General features: G+C 43.0%; 1 protein-coding gene across 3 annotated transcripts; it reads left to right on the top strand.

Annotated features, from left to right (window-relative positions):
• The first annotated feature begins 3573 nt into the window (after positions 1-3573).
• LOC128719976 (hexokinase type 2) lies at positions 3574-23015 on the top strand. 3 transcript variants are annotated; one of them, XM_053813620.1, is made up of 8 exons: positions 3574-3627; positions 17813-17975; positions 18058-18242; positions 19038-19211; positions 21359-21458; positions 22146-22347; positions 22423-22762; positions 22842-23015. In XM_053813620.1, exons 1-8 carry the CDS (start codon positions 3574-3576, stop codon positions 23013-23015), a joined length of 1392 nt encoding a protein of 463 aa, XP_053669595.1. The 3 variants fall into 3 exon arrangements, with proteins under 3 accessions (XP_053669595.1, XP_053669596.1, XP_053669594.1); XM_053813621.1 differs by lacking the exon at positions 3574-3627 and adding an exon at positions 14222-14251; XM_053813619.1 differs by lacking the exon at positions 3574-3627 and adding an exon at positions 17522-17644.
• Positions 23016-23331: the final 316 nt, after the last annotated feature.

Below are 23331 nucleotides of genomic sequence, written 5' to 3'. Positions count from 1 at the left end.
CACCTACGCCCGTGTGTTTGTGGGTGGGTTTCGCGTGATCGACGGTGTGTGCTACAAAGTGAAGGCTTACATAATTACCCCACACAGAAAGCCCTAAAACGCTGTGGCTGTACAACTGCCCGTTGCGTTTTCCACCAAAGACGAACGACATTCAGCGGACGGTCGGCAATTGATCCTCCACGCGCATCCTAAAGATCGCCAAATCTACTGATCGATACACCGTTGAAGGTTACCTGCATGTCAGAAATGGAAGTCCCCGAAGTGGTAAGTGTCCGTAATCATGGTTGCATTCAACTCAACCAAAATTTGATGTAATGTCATAGCTGGGTGTGGTCCATTGGTGCAGAGTCCTAAAGATTATTTATCAACAACATGATCCATTGGGTCCATCAGTTGTTACGCCGGGTGTAAAGGTACACCAGGAGACCGTTTTTCGCCAACATTTCTTATCAGACCACCCGCTTGATAAGCGAGAGAAAGGGGTGATAGTTATCAACACGTCTAGTGGCGTACATTATATTGTCCATGTGTGATAGCCTGGCCGAAAGAGAGAGGTCTTTGGGAGCTGTGGGACAAAAGCGATACAAAAAGGCGCTAAAGGAAGGGAAATTCCTGAAATTGCACCACATTTAATTTTTCTACGGACGAGATATTTGGATTGCAAATCATTTTGAACAGAGTTCTGCGATGTCTAAGTTCTTCATGGACGTAACGAACATGGTCGGTCGACTCTTATTCCAGAAGACTTGTAATGTTTTATATCCTACAATAATTTTTTGAACGTTATTTATGGCCCCAATAAGTGTAATCGTGTCCAGAATACCATAGACACAGACCGCACCAAAGACATCCTTCCGCCTGGGGATACAAATCCCCCCCCGCGAATTCGTCCCAATGTGTTCAAAAACAATCCCAATCGATTCCGGATGTATATAAATAAAACGATTAAGCAATTATCGGGTTTACAAGAGTTTCTGATAACTGTCGGCATCGGTCGAGTGGACGATAAGGAAATAATGGGGATTCTTCCCTAGAGCGATTTATTGGGACTTTACCTTTAACGTGCAAATTGAAAATGATTGCTCAACCTTCCAGTACCATTGCGTTATTAACCTGTGTTGTGTTCATTGCGCATCGGTAATGATTGTACCATTTTTTATAGAATTTACTTCAATGTTTATTTTGGTATTTTTCTAAGCTATTGATATATTTTTAATATAATTTTCTATTAAAACCCTTAACACAACGCAACTTAATTTTACATTCTTCGCACCAAGCGATGCAATCTGATGAAATTTTGCAATGCAATTTAGTTTGTCCATTGATAATAGGCATGCATGGCGCTCGGTATTGTTCTACATCCCCTACCCCTACCCACACTAAATGCAGCGCAGTTTCAACAAAGTAAAGGGCATAGCAAAAAAAAAAGGAGAGGATGAAGTTTTTGTTGCCATTGTTGGTTGAAAGTGTACTTCCCCGCCAGCTTGTGACGTCACACAACCGCTTCGGAGGTGTGTCATTCGCTGCGTCTGCGCGCTGTTCGTCCGATTTGGCGATGTGTGCGTGGGCTTAGGTGCAACGAAAAATTCCTCAGTAGGCCCCTAGCACGTGCGAGCGCGTATTGGAAGTGGATAACAGAAGCAGTGGAGGGGGAGATTGGGGGGGAAGAATACTCCAAATAGAAAGCCCTTCCACTTTCCCCGATTCGTTAGACGCTTGCAGACGTTAGACGTTTCGACCGCGGGGAGAGCGTTTTTTGACAGTTTTAGCTAGTAATTTTTACACGGTGGTGACATCTCCATTATCAAAGAGAATTCCCATTTTTTCCCATGTTCCGCTGTTGTTTATGAAGCTTGTCAACGCGTACAAGTTCTCCATGCAATTGTGATGTGCTTGTGTGTGTGTGTTAACATGAATGGTAAAACGTTTCAAAGCGATATTTCATCTGCGTGTGGCGGTTTAAAGAATGTTTGATATGCATATGTGTGTATGGATACGTGTTTATCCGAGTGACGCACACTTTCCATGCCGCTTATTCATACGCACCTTGAAGACCCCTTTTTTATCATATTCCAATACGCACGCGGTAGCTAGGTATCATCATGCGAGATATCGTTGTTTTGTTGCTGTTGTTTTCGTTTCGTGAAGTCCACCGCAATCGCAGTACCACCACATTTAAACGCACACTCCATATGCCAGCCCGACAGGCTGGAAGTGTCGAGCGCGCATTTGGGGCCACACTCACACATACGCAGCATGCCCAGCTCTTTCACACCTATGTGCCCGAAAGCGAGCAAGCAATAGCCCGGGCCCCGGCCAAGGTGACCTTCCCTGCTGGACAAATTTTCCATAAAACATTTATACACCCGTTAGTACGCGCCGCGGAAAGTTGTTTTTGACACACCGGGCAAACTTCGATTGCTTGGTGACAACACACGGGATTTTTGTTGGTGATTTGGGTACTGGTGTATTGTTTTATACGTACTGCTCCAGATTCGCAAGCGTGTACACGTGTGTTTGTGTGTATGTGTGCGGAGGTAAACTTCACTATCGGATAATAAAATGATGCGTGTAACATAGGCAAAATCGGCATCGGGAATTAGTCTGCCACCGTCAGCGCATCCTTTGTTGATGCTAAAAGTGCTTATGATAGGTTTCGCAATGTACGAAAGAAAGCAGAAGACGCTAGTGTGCTAATATTCATTACGAAACGCTTGTTTTTCTCTGGAGGTGGAAGGTGGGCGACCCGCACGCCAGGCGTTCCGGTAGTTCACCCGTGAAGTATGTCGTCTACGATGGCGTGGCTATTCCAGAAACCTGTATTCGGTTCCTAACGCAATGGTAACTACGATCGACGCAGGAACGATGGTACACGTCACCCGGCATTGAGATTGTAAGCGCATTCTATAGTGCCACCCATGGAAGCGAATCCTCTGGAGACACTGCATTCTCGCAGCAATTGAGTCGGTGGTGTGGTGCCACGAACGAATATTGTACCGTCCGGCAATCGCTCCGGGCAAGGCAAGCTTTTGCTTGGTGACCCCACTCACCTCGACCCTTCTAATTTTGTGTTTTCTTACCCTGTTTACCGTGTCTTGCAACGGTCTTCTTCTCGCACGCCAATTGCTCTAATTTGCATGACTGCCAAGTGTTTGTGTTTTCAGTCGATGGTTTCTGCCAGTGTGCCGTTTAGAGATACGTGTTAGCTTTGGTGCGAATAGTTAGTTTCCAGCAGTAATTATATAAATATAATAGCCGATTTGTTTAGATTCAGTGAAAACCGTTTGTTATCATCCATTTACAGGAATAAGTTTCACGAAATCACAATTTATGCGCGTGTGTGAGTGTGTGGTTTCCAAAGTGTTGTAAAGTCCAGTGTCCACCAAGTAGCCTCATCTTTTGGTCCAATTGTGTAGCAAGAGTTGTCATCACTTATCGCAGCTGTTGTGTAGTGTGTACAACCCTCCAAACGACGACGAACTTACGGGACGCGGAAGTGCGCGATAGGCAAACAGCACCACAACTATCATTATCGGTTGGTCCGCCAGAGCAGAGCCGCCGAATCTGTCCAGCATGGATCTGGTGAAGCCATTCATGGGAATGCACGTGGATCGTGTTTCCAAGGAAGTAAGTGTTTCTAAGTATTACTCCCATGGGAAGACTATCTCCAGAAGAGGAGTCTCTTTCGCTCCAACAATTCGTTATCATTTTCATTTGTTTTTAGGGACCTGAAACTTGCAGGACCTGTTTTGCGTGTTAAGAAAGAATATTAGCTTTGTCGTTATGAAAAACTGGCCGAAAAATCAAGAACTTGGACGCGAATACCGTTTGATGTGTGTACCTGCTGATGTTGAGGTTAATATGGTGCGCAAGGCAAACCCATACACAAACGAGACACAGGATTAGATAACACACAACCTGAACAGTGTCCCCGTGCTACAACACCAGCAGTAGGTGGGGATCTCCCCTCCAGAGTCCTTAAGACCGAAGTGCAAACGCGACTACTCATCGTGGAGACGTCACTGACCTTGGTGGGTTTCACTGAAGGACACCTTGAAACAGGCTGACGAATATAATCTATCTGTATGTGTGTGTGTGTGTGTGCCTATTTTCCCTCCCGTTCTGGGTGGTGCGGCCTCGACTGTCTGGATGTGGTGAGAGTATTATTTCACCCCCAACTCAGATCCATTGATTACATCAGCCATGAGCGGCATTTCACGTTTAATTGCACCTTGCTGAGACGAATGATGGTAGCAGAAAACGAAATGTTTCTCGTCGTTATTGCGCTAATAATGCGAATAAGTGTCGTTATTTTGGTAAAGAATATTGATCCTGTGCCTGGTGGTGCAATGGTTCGTCCCTTTGACGGAGTGAAACGAACGGGTGTTGTTGAATTGAGGAATAGTACGCATGCCTTTCGATGTCCATTCATGATTCACTAGCAGGATGTAATACCACACACAACGTTGCATCATCGTGGATATGTTTGGAAGTGTTGTTTTTACTTTTACCTAAATTTGTTGTTTTTTTTTATGGAAACTTTTTTAAAAAATGTTTTGTGTAAGAGAAAAAAAAGTAGATCAATATTTGAATCCCACATAATTTTTTTAATACTATATCTATCATGTGTTTGGGCTTTTTGTTGGAGTGCTATAGAACAGATATGTAAAAGCCATGCTCCTCGGTTGAATTGTTAAATAACTCCGATATAAAATCTCATTATCAGGGTGGTCCTATGGTCCGGTCTAAATCACCGAAAGCGGTGGAAAGAATCAGGTTTTGAAAGATCAGCAAAACGTGGCAAAAATACGTAGAATATGATGGCGACTCGGTGATGTAGTGTGTATTAGTAGTTGCCAGGTGCTTCATTACACTAAAGGGCCGTACCTATTCAATATCGGGTATAGAAAGTCCAAGAAATCTAGAATTTGTAAATCCCAGAACTCTTGAAGTTTTTAATTACCAAATATAGTAGAGAGAATTTCGTAATATGGGGACAATTGTTGCTCAATTGGATGTGTTTTACAATTAATTAAATATTTTAACCCTTTTTTTCTCACATCACACTCAATGATCATCAATGTCAAGTGAGCGGATCAAACAAGCACCAGATTATACCAGCACCATTCATCAGAAATATTAATTTAGAGCTTTTTTTAAGTTCAACTCGTGATCAATGTCTGTTTCACTTTCGTGCTAGCGCCTCTAACGAAAACAGAAAACAAACAGCAGTAAAAGAAAGAAACACAAGAAGGTTTGACCTTCGCTTATCGCCAATGCCCAGGGCTAATCTGACTGCCCTTGTTTTCTTATTGTACATTTTGGTTTGGATCGAGATTTTTCGTACCACTCCGCCCGAAACCGGTTGAGAGTTCGGTGGCGGAATTGGGATTGTTGCCTAATAAATTAATAGCGTACCGCGAGCAGTGTTCAGCGAGAAAGAGCCAAGACCGCGATCGCGGATTGATCTTTGCACCACGCAAAATAGTGTGCGCCATATCACATGCGACTCAGTTTCGGGTAGCGGGCGATGTAGGATGGACGAAAAGTTACCACTGGATGATTGGACGAATGTGTTAATGTTTTTTTTTGTTAGATTGTACTTGATTAGGTGTTTTGTTTGTTTTACTGGTTGAGAACAAACCGGTCCCAGTGCACTGACCCGTCATGTTAATCGCCTTCAAAAACGCCTCCAGCGATCATCGGAGAAGGTCGTTCCGAATCGCTGCATCCCTATCGCGAGCCCAACAGCGACGGGCGGAAGTATACCGTGGTTTGATTTCTTCTGCAAAACATGACGGAACTATCCGCGCAGGGGTGAACGGAAACCCTTTATTGCACGTACCGGTGAAGTGTCTCGTGGTATCGGTCAGTCAGGTGAACGATTCAATTCCGCGTAGTCGCCGCAAACCGGGTGTCCTTGATGGTCCGCAAACCGGGCTAGACGGGTCGGTAGTGGAGGATCTTGTGCTGGATTTGAAACGCTATGGAATATCATGCGAACTGGGTGGTTTGTGTACGCTCTATTCATCTAACAATGCTTAATGTTATCACATTAAAGTGTGATTAACTTGATTAATCATGTTGAAGAGAACAGACTAGTGTTATTCATCTAGCTTCACCGATTGTGGACTATTAAAATGAATTATGGAATCTTCTTTATTTAACTCAACATTCATTATTTGGGATGTCTAGATGTCTAGAGCTAGATTTGTTTGTATCAAATACTATTGCTAAATAGCCAACGAGTTTCCTGTCAATACGACCATCAAAAAAGGACTCTTTAAACGATTTGGATAAGTGTCATTCTAATGACATGGTCAATCCAACAGAGCCTACCAGAATTTAATTCTTTGCTGTAGATCGTAACGAAGCTGTCAACTACAATGCTATTGTGTTTTTACCCAATATTCACCAAGATTTTGGATGAATTCGAAGGATCGATCACTTCTCTCTATATCATCCTTGCGTAAATCGACATTTATGAGCAGGTTGGCTGATGCATCCTTGTCCCTTCACCTGGTCGATCCTTTAGTACACTACCTAGAAGAGCCATAAACCAATTATATCTATGTCATTGGCCTATTCCAGGATCTGTATTAATACATAGAAGCTGAGCTCTGAAGATTTCACTCTCAAATGGTGGACAAACTACAGGTGGCATTAAAGGATCCTGTAAGAGTTCGTGATTGTCATTCTCATTCTTATTGTCAGCCTAGTAAACTTGGCAGGAAGTTCCACAAGAGCTAATTTAATCGTAAGCTTCAACTGTATACTGCGTCGAGGCTAAGAGGCTTACAGCAGTACAGGGACCATGAAGGTTCCATATGATATGATATGATTCCAGCAACAACAGGTGTTTTGAATGAACATTTTCTTTCAGCTTGAAGATCCTGACAGATATCTTGATGTTGGTGGTGACTTTTGATCCAAAGTAGGTTAAATTTTGGACGACTTCTAGACGTATCTCAATCTCCAAGATCTGGTGATCGTATTTCCACACAATTCAATAATTCATCCTGGTTACACGAGGAACACATGATACAAACTTCTTCTAAAAAGTGTAAATTCGTCTTGTTATTTTTAATAAAATCTGGTTCAGAAAACTAGGTCACATGATTGACCTAGTAGTTGGTGCAAGAGCATGCCAAAGACAATTCCACCGTTCCAAACATATGACGAACCAACATTGGAGCAAATGCGAAACCACCGACAACGTCGATTGATGGATTGAGATTTTTCGTTCTGTTTTGTTTGTTAAAACCTACCGAAACACCAACCGATACGATGACTTGCTGTGGACCGTCGCAAACCGTGACCGCAACACAACACGCCGTCTTATGTAGCCCGAACGTACCATATTTCTATTTGTTGGCCTTCCTTTCCTTTATTGCTTACCGATATCGCTGTACGGGAATCCGCCAACGGACCAAAGTTCACCACCGAAAACATTAGCCTCGGTTTGTTTGTTGTCGTACAAACTGTGTACCCAATTCGGTATCGATGGGGTATTTTTTGTTGTTGTTGTGCAATCTTTGCAATATTGCATTGAACAAGTGCTCTTTTTTTTAGTTTAGACTTCGTCAGTAAATGCTGAGTAATAGGCAGGGCGTTAGCCAACGGTGTATGCGTGTGACGTTTGTGCACGCAGCTGCAGTTCGAAGGGCTCGTTCCGTTTTGATCTACACCTTCCCTCCCTTCGCCGGAGCAGTGCGGACAGACGTTGATAGTCGTGCAGTTTCATGTTCATTCATTTCAATGTCATGGAGATGTGGGGTACTTGTTGCATTGCACCATGACCACCATCTATTGCGCGTCCGCGTCTTGCTCCGGGGAGTGCGGCTTGGTTTTACTCACTTTAGATGCATTCGTTGTCCGATAAACTGGCGCTGGTGACTGTACATCCGGAAGCAATCTGTTTAGATAATATTTCGACTTGTGCTTAGGAGGGCCCTTACCCGTTAAGGATTTAACTGGAATCGTTTATACGTGTCATATGTGATGAATGGTGAACGTGACTTTTACTTTTATTGTGCGCTTTAAAACGCCCTACAATACGGACCGGTGCCACATCAGCACAGGTGAAACTAATGTTTTCCTTCTTTCACACGTGTTGTGAAATGTGTTTCCATGTTGGTCAGCTAATTAATCCGATCCGAACGATCAATGATTGCAGTGCTGTGTGGGGTTTAATTTCTGACCATTTGCTTGTAACTGCTGGGGGATGCAACGAACGAACTGCCGGAGGTGCATATTATGACCGTTTCGCTAATTGACGGTGCTATTTCTCTTTATTTGCCACGTGCATCCAATTGTGCTGATGCGTTTGATCATCTTTTTGTGCCTTCTGCTTTGTACGCCGCGTCATGTGGTCAACGAACTATCCGAAGTGGATCGTGATGCGATGATCAGCCTTTTTTAAGTGTTATACTACTCTTTGTTTCGTTTTTATCTTTTTTGTGTTATTTGTATATTGCCGCATTATGTGAATATAGTGAAAAAATATTGTTTTAAAAATATTTTTGCGTTATTACAGGGGTTTCAAATCATATAGGGGGATCTTTGCAAACTTTCGGTTTGTTATGCGTAATATCTCTAACAGCCTCGATTATGGTGAGAGACGTTCAAAATTTATTACTGCATTTTTACTGTTCTGCAACAGGGAATAGATCTCGATCCTCGAAATGCGCCCTTTTTTATCTCCGCTGACGGTGGCGCCCTCTTTCGTCATACGTTCCGAACTCCGATCCTTTTAAATAGGCAGATTGTGTCGGAAAATTTTGACAGGGACTTTGCAACAGTTTTGGGGAATTTTGCAATTCATCGGGAGATATTTTCAGTGGATGAATAGAAATTTGAAATCATACAGGGGAGCTTGTGCAAATATACGGAGGAATTTAGCTAAAAATGCTGTGGAGAGCAATCTGTCCTTCTGGTTTCGGTTCGATTGTCAAAATTCAAACATAAAATCTTCCCAAATGTTTGAAATATTCCATTATGTGATTGGAAACTCTGTAACAGGAATTGAAACGTTCTGGTATTGAATCAACCAGCAACGACTCTTGCTAGAAAAGAATGGTCTTTATTATTGAAAGGACGGCTCAAAAACACACCGACCTACCTACCGATGAGCGTAACGTGTTCCACGTGAGCAACACAGGGGAAAAACAATCCCCGGCGGTCTCCTCGATCACCACCCAGCATCTCCGGATGCTTATGACAGATGTTTTTGCTTTCATCCATTGACGTACGTCGCACTCGTGACGTTGTCGAGATCGGAAATCGGGATCGGTAGCGAACAGTGGGCTGGCTAATGTGTGTGTTTGTTTTTTTTTTGGGTTTCGCGCTATAAAATAATCTTCGTAGAGCACATTAATGTTAAGCCAACCCATGTGGACTCCGTTGCACCGTCCGATGCATCTACTGGTGAATTACGTAGCCTGTTGTACCATGGGTAGCGGAAACTCACCGTTCCTGCCTACTTCTATTTATAAACTTAATCCAACGCGGTTTGCCGCTGGCAACTGTAAGAAATAAAAACAAAAAACCCTGCTCTTGAGCTTCATCGTGAGATGGTTGCACTTGAAACGGCGCACATTCGAACGGTTTGGTTGGAAGCAAGGCGTGTCGGTGTGTTGGAACGCAAATGACCGATCGGTTCGGTCTCTGCGGTGCCTACGCTTCGGTAGCCAATCAAGGGCCAACCGTTGTCACTGTTTCGGGGGCTCGTCCCCATGCTTTTAAGCGGGGCCGGTTTTTCAATTTATCTTTTGCTTTCTGGCAGTTGCGCATTTTTCTCTCGTACCATGGTCTTCCTGCCCCGCACAGTGGGACGAGAAAGAACTGCGCAAGTGGTTCTTAAAATATATTTTATTTATTACTGATTGTACTGGTTAAAAGGTGTTTGGGTTTATTATCTACAATGCAACGAAACAAAAGTATAAAACCTTTCAATTCTCAACTTTGTGAATGAGTTGTGTGTTGTTATTCCGGTTGATACATTATCATAATATCTTTCGTTCGTTATACTTTCTTTTTTTTATTTTTCTTGTGAATAACCAGGTCGTAATAAACTTATTTTTACCACCTACCCGAATAGTCAGTCCTTTCGTGAAAAATGCCACTATTTCTTTGACAGTAACTGTCAAAATGGAGAGCTTGATGTCTGCTCTAGTACTCAAATGCCTAGCATGATCCCTCCTTTAGATGAATGTGCATGGGTATGGCTCCATTGCCTGTGAAGATTATTCCTACTCGCGAAGATCCGCATAAAGACTACTGTCATATAAAGACTTCAGCTGCTGTCAAAAGGGAGTGCTTGATGTCTGCTCTAGTACTCAAATGCCTAGCATCATCCCTCCTTTAGATGAACGTGCATGGGTATGGCTCCATTCCCTGTGAAGACTATTCCAACTCGCGAAGATCCGCATAAACACTACTGTCATATAAAGACTTCAGCTGCTGTCAAAAGGGAGTGCTTGATGTCTGCTCTAGTACTCTAGTGCATAGCATCATCCCACCAAACCACCGCCAATACAGTAATAGCATCACGGTTGTACACGACAAGAGCATTGTTCTCGTGCAGCTGTGGCCTTAATTGATTGGTGTGTCAGCACCATAGATTACCAGCTGCATTTACCGCGTGGTACATCACCTTCCCGATCCGCTTATCAATTACAGCAGGGACCAAGCTGCAATTGTTACAATGATGTTTCTTCGGACAAACTGATTCGCCAAAGTTGAATAAATTCGGTTCTGGACTTTCCCTCATCGTTCTTGTGTGGAACTTTTACTGGTCGGTGCAGTAACTCTGGGCAGTTGCTAGAAGAAAGTACACGTCATTAAACTTTCCCAGCGCTATTCAATATGTATCACCGGTGACATGGTGTTGGTCATAGCTCAACAGCACTACAGACACTTAACCACAAAAACGCACGTATCATAGAACTTCACCATATCCTAAATATCAGAATCTATGTTTGGTTGTGACCAATTAATAGGTGATGATGAACAAGCTCAACAGTTGGAGAATAAATCTTGGATGATTCAATAATCAATAAGTAGCCATGAATCATTAAGAATTAATGATTTTTTGTAATAGATATTCAGGGCCATTCATTTAGTTCAAAGATTAAATAAACTGAATCAGAATCAACTTAGCCCCTAGCTTCCAAGATCCCTGGATGATCACGCTGCAGATGATGGATGATCTTCAAAAGAAATGCAATCCTTATCCGCTGGTTTTCAGGTTCATAACCTTATATTTTTTGAAGACATCCATTTAGGTCGTAATTACATAAAACTTGTGAAAAATATTATTTAGATTTGGAAATAATTAATCTCGGATTAAATGCAATCGCATTATGGACCTCCTCTAAATGAGCATGTTAATGGCCAGCTTGGTGATTTAATGATAGCGGCTCCTGGCCTTCACACGACTTCATCCCTATCAAACCATATTTTTTCTCCCAAGCTTTTTATTCTCTATTACTCAAATCTTGAAGTGGCAAAAGAGAGAAAAAGTAAAGTTCTCTCAGCTCAAAACCCTCTATAATCAGCTAATTACTAGTTCTTTCACTGATATCGATGTCTTCTTGTTAGTTTTTATAATGTTTACTTATTTTTTCACCAAACCACAAATCCAAACTATCAGTGTGCATTCGTAGACAGATTGGATGCTTCTAGTGGCTGTAAGTGGCCGGCATAAAATGCCGTGTTCCGAAGCCGGTTCTGTTTCGGGTTGGAATGTGGTAGAGCCACCTTAGCTGTATGGCGCCCGTTTTCAAGTAGGGTGATACCGCTACTTGCGTGGGACGCACTAGTCTTCTGTGGCTCCGCCATACACACACACACACACACTCGCTGGAATGTGTTGTGGAAACCTTTGAAGAGATTTATCGACCGATGATCACCGTGGTTAGGAACGAAAGAGAAAAAAACCCCTGTCATCGGGTACCATATATACATTGCTCGCTTATGTGTCACTGCACGTAACTCCTCTGCATGGCGGGAGCCATAAATGTGTACCCTTGTACACGGTCATCTTAAACTGTAACTGATTTAGATAGACAAATCACACAAACACACTGAGAAATGGGAATTAAATGCGTTTGTGGACAGTGAACCGTGAACCCGAACGGACGAGGATTTCGATAGTGGACACATTTCTTTCACCAAACTTGTCGATGCAATCGGCTTGTTTCGCTGTATGTCGCTTCGGCACGTTTGCGTGTACGCGTAGCATCGTTCGAAAAAAATAATATATATATATATATCGTCCAACAGTCGCGAACGATCGGTCAGCATCCTTTGCCAGTGTCGTAACGCCGTTCGGGGACGATTGGTCACGCCGCGCAACCGTTCTGACGAGTGGTTTTTGTGATTTTTTTTGTGTTATAAAGAGGTGTTTAATGCTCTAGCAGTTAACGATGCAATAGTGAACATTAAAATAATTTGCGTTTATAGCGTATTATAGCAAAATAGAATATTATAAAAATTTTATTATAATTAAAGTCACCGAGTATACTAAGTGAATGAAATGTGTTTACTAGTTTGACATAACTGAAATATTGCCGCAAACTGTCATACAATATTAAAAACAAACACGTTCTCCACTGTCATAAAGATCAACTTTACGGCTACACAGAAATTCTCCCCAGAAAATTCCCCTAAATTGTTCATCATTAAAAAACACACACATCAGACTTGAAGTTAAACTTCCCCAGGTTGACCCATAGATGGAATCGTCATGTTGTGTATTCTTCGTGCGCACCCACATGACTGGGTAGTTCCCGGCAGTGCGTATCTTTTGCTTTGTTGCGAATTTGTGATTTCCCCCAAAATGACACAGAAAAATGTTACGACCATAGTCGAACAGCGATGAAAAAAAGGGCATCAACACAACAACAAAAAGCATCAAAACATTAACGTAGACAAACGGCCGGTGATCATGTGCCGCGTTATTTTTGGTTGCCATTGCCATTCTGTCGTGTTCTCCCAGCAACCAACGGGACGGCACAAATTGCTAGAATGTGATGAATTTGGTACCGAAACCGGGCACTGGGAGGGTTTATGGAATTTCTTACAGCATATTGTTTCTGGTTCGGTAGCGCAACTTGCTTTTGGTGTCCCAAGAAAACATCCAACAGGATTCGCTAGACTATCACTCTTGCTTTGGCTGAATATTGAATTCTTGGCTTCAGACATGCTGTATTTGTTGGAAGAGTCAAGAAGTTTGATGAGTATGGTGTAAACACCCTTTTCATTGACGCAGGGCACTAGCAGTAGCACGTACGTTCGAAAGGAGGAAGCACGTGAGAGAACACGCTTGACTGAAGGGAGTACAGTAGCTGCCATTATCACTGCAACCCCTCCCCCTCAATTTTCCCATACCCCCAACGCTGCTACGTCAGCAACCGTCCATCATGTTTTCGTCGAAACGAAAATAAACATTCCACCAGCATCCTATTCACCTTCCTCTTTCGAATGTCTTTCGAATGTAACTTGGGACCTCGATCGCACGATCGTCATGTGCGCGCACACACCCTTCCCAAGCCACACGCTAGCGATTGTGTGCGAAGTTCGATTGCTTAGGTGTGTGTTTCCCCCGTCACCGAAGATCGTTACGCGTGATAATGGCGGGTGTGATCGGTAGTGCGAGTCGGTGCTTTAGAAAAAAAAGAAACAAGTGTACGGAATAACGGTGGTAGACACGATCTGACAGTCGCGCGCACTACCTTGACACACACCGAACAGTGCTGCACGCGTGTCCGGGTAGCATGACAGTTTCAGTCGGCAACGAAGTTCGCAAATCGTAGCAAGCCGTTAAGTAAAAGCTTGAAAAGTTTTCGTCTCTTAGTGCGCTCCGGTGTGCATTTGCCGAATTTTTGGACAAAATACCCCGTTCGAGTTTGAGGTGTTGTTTGTTATCTTTGCTAGTTTCGTGCCAGTGAGCATTTTGTGTTGGGTGTGTGTGTGTGTACGAACGAGAGTTACATCCCGGTTGACAAAAGCTGTGTTGTATGCATTTCAGTACATCTACTTCGGTCTAAACATAAACACGAAACACACACTCGAACCTCGGTGTAGTTCGAAAGTCAGTGGTTACTTAGCCGTGGGTTTGTTTTCGAACCGCAGGCACGAGACGCCAAAAATAGGGCCCATCCCTTCCCCACCCCGCTCCGCCTGATTGAAATCGAAGTGTGATCTTGTGCAGAACGAAATGGGTGTCATCAAAGATAACTTTACCAAGGTAATGCTGCTGCCATATTACATAGTAATGCCCCTAGTGATCGCTTACAGCTGTCTAATGATCTATATTAAAACGAAAAAAAAATAAAACAACAACCTTTTATGCATTGTATTGGCATTTTTAGACGGTTTTAGTATTGTATTGCTTCAATTCCTTTCAGTCAACATGTTTTGTGTTTCGCGTTTAAGCGCGAAAATCAAATAAAAAGTTGATTCCGTCTGGTGACCTTTACTAACCTTGGCAGGTGTGGGGGGAAAGGCACCGTGACGGTTGAATACCGGCGACCGCGAAAAAGATCTCGTGAGATGGCCTCGTAAGAAAAACAAGCAGAAAGCGAGAAAAATAATTAAAATGAGAAAAGGAAACACGCAAGAAAAAGGTTAATTTTTAACAACATAAATCTTATTTGTGGGTGGTTAGACACGAACAGTGTATGTTTGTATCTACTTTGAATGATTAGAAGTCTTTTTATTTCTACTCACAATTGAAGACAAGCGTATAGTAGTAGTAAACTTCTAGTAGTAGTAAAACTAAAGAAGGTATTAAATCACATCTTAATCCACAAATCAACCAAACACGTACGTCAGCAATCGTCAGGATCGTAGGATTGACGTACATATGGAGGCGCATGGTGTGTGACATACGTGTTTTGCAACAACGAAAACAATATCACCAACACTTTCTCTTTTTCATCCCTGTATCTTAGTTCCATTTTGTTTTTCTTTCCTCTCTCTCTCTTTCTCACTCTGTCTCTCAATGGCCACTCACACGCTACCGGCCTGAAGTGTGCTGTGTGCGCATTTTGTTATTTATTTCCGTCCGCGAACCGTCAGTCTACCGTCGGCTCTCTGCGGTGTTGCGCCGGAATGTGCAGGAGGAAAAGGATTTTGATTTTTTTTTTCACCGAACGAGAGTAAACTGTGCACTGCGTAGATTTTCCCGTAAGGAGTTTGCTTCCACCCAATACTTTCACGAAACACACACACACACATGTTGGTGAGAGTGTCGTGATCAGTCTGGATTCGACGCAGCAAAGCGAAATGGAAAACAAATCATTATCCGATCCGATAAAACAAATAGACTAAACAAAAAAAAAATAAGCTCCGGGAAATGTCGATAAGGTTTCGCCGGTTGCATCGCGTTGGCTTCACTGGGTTAAAAAGGGTTTAAAGAGATGGGATGGGGTCATCATTTGCAGTGCAGGCGGTTCGGGAAAGGAAACCAACACCGAAGCGGGAAGATGTGAGGGCGATCGGGTTCGATTTCCTTGGAGGATGGTTACCAGAAATGGCGCGCCGAATGAGAAATCGCCGATGAGTCGCGCTGGTAATTGATTTCTAATTATAGCCGGTGGCAAACTGCTGCAAACGAAACCAAAACCTAACAACAACAGCAAACACTTTTTGGCGGAACACTACTGGCGGTTTGCTGAGGATGCTCGTCTGAAGCGACCGGTTGATGAGTGACGACGGTCCATAAGTTGGAAACATTGTTATCATTTAAATCTTCTTATGACATACTGATTAATTTGTATGCTGAAAGTAGAGTTCCTTATTTCGTATTAATTGTACATCAATTCCACTCACTTTACTCAAAAAAAAAGACTTAAAGACCGACATCGTATGGAAGATGTACGTTCTAAAGCTCCACAAAGTTGTTCATCCCTGCCACAATCTGCGATCGGTGACGACTCATTATGTAACGTTGCAATGTGCATCCACGGCATCTTATTGCCTCACTCGAAAAAAGAAAACAATGTGACGATGTGCAAAACAAATCCTATCTGCTTTGGAATCTACTATCAGTGTTACCGTTTGCCCGGGGTTAATCTGTTTAATTGTCGCACACTTTAAACACGGAACACTACAAATGTTTGAACCACCAAGGCGCTTGATAAGCGCAGCGGGAGTAATAGTTACGGATGGTTTTGGGAAATATTTTTCCACATATTCCCCCCACCGTGCATTTGTTGTGCTTCTGGATGAGCATTTCACTGCTGTTTATGATCCTGACTCGTTTACCCTTGCACAGGCCGGGCAGGTTATGGTGTATGGGCTAACAATTGTAAATAAAGCAGTGGGACTTTTCAATCGAGAGTGCACTTTAGCCAGTGGTTTAGGTCGCCTGAAACGCATTAACCGGCCATAAATCCGTTTCACCTGGAACGCTTGGTTGATTCCTCCGTACCCCAAACCATAATCGTGAGAAAACAACTCATATTTATGGCAGACTTTCCCGCTTGAATAGTGCCAGTGTCGAGCGCCTATGCTAACGAGATGTGGTTCTGGTGCGCACCCCCACCCGGGACGGGCCCACGTGAGCGTCAGGTCGGTTGTTTGCGAAACCACTATCGATGTGTGGTTTGTGGCTACAGATTCTACATATTAGCAGAAGGCGTTAGGGAGGCACAGGGTGAGAGATAGTGGACGGTATTCTTGTAAACAACCCACTAACCTACCGTAGGGCACCATCATCATCAACTGCGCTGGAGTCTAAACAACAGCCCGGGGCCGGCAGCCGGGTGTAGCCTATAATTTTCCCACTCTCCGTTCGGAGCTACTGCGTCGTAACCTTGGATGAGGTGTATCCATTGCATGGCGAATTAGTACTCGGTTTGGAAAGTTACTTTTGAGTCTTCCAAATTGCAGCGATCTCCTTCGAGAAGACAGCCATCGTGTCTCGAAATGTTGTACTTCAATAGTCCGTCTAGAAAGCAATTAGTTTATTTCTCCTGCTTGACGAATAGCTGCAGTTCATTGAAGCCAAAGTAAATTGTTGGTACGTTATCAGCTACTACTATTATCAGACATTGGACAATAAATATTGACATTTACTGAACCGTCGAGTGAGGTGGCACCTTGTCAAAAGGTCGTCAAAAATCCCCATACCCCCGGGACGTTACCGGACGGTTTCACCTAAACAGGCAACCGTTGCGAGAGGCACGCTATTCATTGATCGGTTTCAGCTCCCCCTTCTATACGTCCTGTGAGGTACGCGTGCGCACACGTCTTCACGCGCACTAATCGCAAGATTATCACGCGGGCTTCCGTGCTGTGATGCACCTCTGCAGGGCTGAGCTGAGATACTTAGCGCACTATCATCCGGTGCTTTGAAAGCGTACCCCGGTATGGGTACGCGAGGCCCCGTCGAACCATTATCAGTACAGTGCCTAGCAGCCTGCCGGTCGCATCAGGTTTCTACGTTGTGCAGAATCGCAGATCGTTTCCATCGCGCACTTGCATTGTCCTTCGAGGACGTACACGGTTAACGATGGATTGCAATGGTGAAAAGGTGCGAAAAACGATCGCCAATTTGTGCGGAATCTTTCCGTTCCAAGGATCGTCCACGCGCAGATCAACGTCAAGCGGATTCGGGGCTGCTAGTTCAGTGCATGTACTCATTTGTTCTCGCCTGTCGTGTGTTGATGTGGTGTGACGGGGAGGGGCGCTTACATGATCGATGTTGTTCCTTCCAAGGGCGATTGTTGTGCATGGGTGTGTCGTTCGGTAACAGAATCTTTCACTAATTCGCAACACCTTTCCCCGTTTCGTTTGCTTACAGATCCGTGATCAATGCAGGGAGCTAATCCTCACAGACAAACAGATCGAGGAGATTATGCGACGGGTGATCAAGGAAATTAACCGAGGGCTCAGTAAAGAAACGCACGCCGAGGCTGACGTTAAATGCTTCATCACCTACGTACAGGACCTGCCAAATGGGAAAGGTATGTAAAGTGTGTTATGTTTGATGTTAAGTGTTTGTAACGTAAAATAAATTGTCGCATTTTGTTTTTCGTTTGCTTGCAGAAAAGGGAAAGTTTCTGGCCCTCGATCTTGGCGGCACCAACTTCCGGGTGTTGCTGATCCACCTGAAGGACGAGAACGACTTCGAGATGCTGTCGAAGATTTATGCCATTCCACAGAGCATTATGCTCGGTAGTGGGACGCAACTGTTTGACCATATTGCTGAATGTTTAGCCAACTTTATGAAGGTAAGTAGACTTTATAAAGGCAGTAGATAGTAGGCAATGATATTTGCGAAAATGTCGGATTATGTTGATGTAGTGTTGAGTGATTCTGATTTCTGAGGTACAAAATTAGGAATGAATCTTTAAACTGATTGAGTATAAAGATGATCTAAAAGAGATATTAGTTTTTACGAGGCCCTTTAACTTTGTCAAGATTCGTACATTTTTTGAAGGATTATCTTAAGAAATTCTTACGTTATATTAAGAAATTCGTTTTGAATTTGGTTAGATCTCAATTTTACAATCTTTATCCAATTGATTTTTTTGAAGTGTGAAAGAGCCTTGCTTATTCGTACATATGTCAATCATATGTCGTCGTCGGTCATGTTAAAAAAAACTCGTATCAAACCTTTGGTTTGAAGTTGAAGTTTAACAGCTCACCTCTAAAGCATATTGTGATATAGAGTTTACCGTAACTATAAGTAATTTTATGTTTCAAGATTTTAGGTTGACGATGCCAAATCTAAAGCCCTTTGCAACAGACATATTGACGTATCGATCGATCCCGACTGTCATATCAGTTTACCGTACCAAAAGTGTAATAAGTGTCAGAATTGTTAATGATAGCGCTATCAGTGGTACTTTTGACGTAATAACCTCTAGGCTCAATACACTTTTGCACTGATAAAGCGGTAAACATCTAGAAGAGTAACTCTAGTGCACTTTCGTATCATAACGCGATATACCTCAGCGTTTAGCTATAATTAAAATTTCTTCTTTTTTTATGGCATCTCTTTTCCGAAAACAAAAAAAAACCAGGAACACTCAGTGTACGAGGAACGTTTGCCGCTAGGATTCACATTCTCATTCCCGCTAACGCAGTTGGGTCTTACCAAAGGTATTCTTGCCCGATGGACGAAAGGTTTCAACTGTTCCGGTGTCGTCGGTGAGGACGTTGTGCAGCTGCTGAAGGATGCTATCGCCAGACGGGGGGTAAGTTTGGGGCCGGCGGTCCCTTCATCGATGGTGACTTTACAGTTTTTGGTCCGTGTGTCACCGTGTTTTATTGGTGGTATTAGCAGCAAATGGTGTTATAATTCATACGATCCTATCCGATCGGAATGGAACATTGTTCATTGAGTTGTCGATAAGATGATGGCATAAGCGGAAGAATTTTAAACAATTACATTCAAGCACACTTTTAACACTTTGTATTGTTTCCTACAAACACCTTAAATAATGGCGGCAACGACAATAATGATGCTTTTGATTTTCTTGACAAAATCTATGGTACCACCAAATTCATAACTTACAACTGTTCAAATTTCATCGCCACCAATTGGTCAACATTGCGTGCGTTAGGACGTTAATATAGCGGTAATGGCAATTCTAAACGATTCCACCGGAACGCTGATGTCGTGCGCGCACAGTAATCACGATTGCAAAGTCGGTGTGATAATTGGTAAGCCACCTTCAGATTGAGTTTATTAATTGCGTTCCGTAGCGCTTTGTTGCCGATGGAACGACTTTGTTGCAGCCTTCCAAACGGATGTCCATGCAAAACAAGAGGGTTCTACCGGCAACAAAGTGGGAACTGTAAATAAATTCTAAATTATCTTTCCCGTGAACTTTTCTTGCTGTTTGTTTCTGTTTTATGTTTCGTTCGAACCTTAACCGTTCAAATTCTATTTTATCCTACGTACAGTTTCTTCCGTATTGCTAGCAGAGCCTGATACAAACTATAAAGATCTTACTTTCTACATTCTTACGGTTTTGTTTTTGCATTTTTTTCCTTTACACAAATACACACGAACTCTTTCTGTTGTATGATACGGAACATCACCTGGTCCTTATGCTATCATCCGGAATCGCCGTCGGTGCACATGAATGCACGGCGTTGTACCGCAGCCAGTACGGGAAATGGATAATTTATATAGTTCTTTTTTAATCTGCCATACAGCTTCACTCCTAGATAGACCGTTCACAGTACACTGCCTGGTTCTGATGCACGTTTTATTGTCACCGGAACGTCTTGTGCACTGGAAACGTGACGCATGTATTGATGCTTTCTCGATATATTTAGTCTTTTCCGGAATCAACACTTGAAATAAGCTGTACGGGAAAGGAATATCCGGCATATTTACTATTTCTATTAATTGAATCAACTGCCAGCGGGGATTGTACGTGTGTTCTTTATCGCAACCAGGAAATTAAAGTTCAGCACAATAATCACATCTGTTATGGTTGTTTTTGATACCAAATGGATTATTTTATGGTCCCACTCTATCTGCCAGGTCTCAGAAGCGTATTATTCGCTTGTTTATGATTGCGGAATTGAAAACAGTTGGACAACAAGCTGTAAATAGATAACACAAGGGCACAGTATACAGATAATGCAGATTATGGTGGTTTAGTTTGCTATAAAAAAAAGTTGACAAGTGTTATGAGTAATTCTGGGGACATTAAGTTCTTCAAGTGCTTGAAGTAACATGGATTGCCTATATATCTTTTTCTATTCTCTTTGAATGCTTATCGTCCTTCAGGAGTTATAAGAATCAGTTTTGCGAGCTTCAAAATTATTTTCCAATTACGGATTACTTATTGTACATATATTTTTACTACGTCCTGTTATTGCTTATCTTATGTCAGATAAGTTGGAGTGTTATTAAGTAATGAGGTTCAAAGATCTTTATCTAAATTGGTGAAATTATAGAACTTTTCTTCAATGAACATGCTGTTATCGTTCCTAATCATCACATATCTTTCACAGTATCATAATTTCTGCACCAATTTAACACATTTTATTAACGAGTTTTATGTATTTCTTTTCTTTTATTTCTCGCCCATGATACGAAAACTTGGTCTATCTACCTGTGAAACAAAAACCATTCCTTTTCAATTGCGTTCGATCTACTCCTTGTTTTGCATCTTGAACTGATCATCATCATCCACGTGTCTCACTATGAAACATGCATTGAATGCTGCGCTCTACACAACTGAACTGAACTGCACGTGAATGTTGAAAATGAATTGTTCGGCTCATGTACGAAATGCGCCCCGTGCAACACACTGCTCTACACCTTCCGGTCTGTGTTCCGTTCTCTTTCGAATCTGTTCATTGCGCGGCAACCGGGTAACAGGATGTACAAATTGATATCTGTGCCATCCTGAACGATACTACTGGTACACTGATGTCCTGTGCGTGGAAGAATCACAACTGCAGAATAGGACTGATTGTCGGTATGTAGCTGAAGATTCTCACGAGTGTGTGCGCGTGTGATTATGTATGTTTGTCCTGCGTGTGTGTGTGGGTGTGTGAGTGTGCTTGGAATGTATGTTACATCTTAATGGTGCGAGAACTCTCACTCTCTGCTCTTAACATAAGGGACAGGAACAAATAAGCGCCTCGATTGCCGGATTAAGCTGAACTTTTGGTAATTGGTGGTTATAAGATTGGCAACGCAATTGGCTTTACTGCAAACCGTTGGACAGTTTCTGATAGCCCGACGGTATACGCCCGTGGGACCCCACTAACTGGTGATAGTTTCTTTTTTGTAAATTGACGATTCATTACTGTATTTTAAATTAACACACAAAACAAAAGATTTGCCGTTTTTTAAATTTTGCTAACATAACTAGGCTCTTCTTTGGTGCTTTACCGTCTCTTGCTCTTGTTCTCCTTTTCTATTTTTCTGTTTCTCTTTTTGTTTTCTTCTTTGTTTTTTATATGTATTGTGTTTACAGTTGTTGTATTTTTATGTTTCCATAATTATCTCTTTCATGTTTTTCCCTGTTTCATTTTTATGTATTATTTTTATCTTTCTGCATGATACCTTTCCCTTTACCTCTGGTATTGTGTTACACTATTACCAATATTCGTACTAATGAGTTTCCTGTTTTTCGATCTGCTGCGGTGCAACATTCAAGGTACGGGCAGTAACGCGTGCTACGTGGAGAGAGTGGAAAACTGCGACCTCTTCGATGGTCCCAAGGAGGGGCCAAACATTAAGAAGCACGTGATGATCAATACCGAGTGGGGCGCGTTCGGTGATGACGGTGCGCTCGACTTCATACGCACGGAGTACGATCGCGAGATCGATCAGCACAGTATAAACCCGGGCCGGCAGCTGTAAGTGTGCTAAGCTTTGTGAAGCTGTTTCCGATGAATGCAATTAATGCAATTTGTTTGTATATACTCTTTCAGACAAGAGAAAATGATCTCGGGCATGTACATGGGCGAGCTGGCTCGTTTGGCGATAGTAAGGTTCACGAAGGCAGGCCTTCTGTTCGGTGGTGTCGGTTCCGATATTCTCTTCAAGCGCGGCCAGTTCTTCACGAAGTACGTTTCGGAAATCGAATCGGACAAACCGGGAACGTATTACAACTGTCGGGAAGTGCTGGAAGAGCTGGGCCTCGAGCATGCGACCGAAGAGGACTGTGCGAATGTGCGCTACATCTGCGAGTGTGTATCTAGCCGGGCGGCTCACCTCGTATCGGCCGGTATTGCGGCATTGATAAACAAAATGGACGAAACGAGCGTGACGGTATGTGTGTTGGATTTTGGGCGGAATGTGAGAGATGCCAGAAATTGGTTATTAATTAGCGATCAATTTTACGTTACAGGTTGGCGTTGACGGTTCCGTGTACCGTTTCCATCCCAAGTTCCATGATCTGATGGTGCAAAAGATTCGACAGTTTGTGAAACCGCACATTTCCTTCGATCTGATGCTATCGGAGGATGGTTCCGGTCGTGGTGCAGCGCTAGTAGCGGCCGTAGCATGTCGCGAGGCACAGTAAACGCTCCGCGTGCATCGGTCAGATAGCGCCGGAGTAGCACCGAGATTTGGAGCAAGAAAACCGAACACTACCTACACTAAACCGTGTGTGCGCGTGGCCAGAGATGGTGAAAAGTTTGGGTGCAGCTGGGTAGCTACTCTCCAGTCGCTGGTACACTGTTGTTAAAGTTCACGGGCCGTCAGCGCACGTGCTTCAGACTCTTTTCTTGTGTGTTGTAACGTTATCATGCCTCGTTTCTTTGTCACACAGCAGAACCACACTCGCGATTTGATGAAAAATGGGTTACAATAATAGTGAGAGCGTACAGTAGAGTGAC

Source organism: Anopheles marshallii, chromosome 2, assembly GCF_943734725.1.
Source record: "Anopheles marshallii chromosome 2, idAnoMarsDA_429_01, whole genome shotgun sequence".
NCBI lineage: Eukaryota > Metazoa > Arthropoda > Insecta > Diptera > Culicidae > Anopheles > Anopheles marshallii.
Note: the sequence above shows the minus strand (reverse complement) of the source record. Positions and strands in the feature narration are given on the sequence as shown.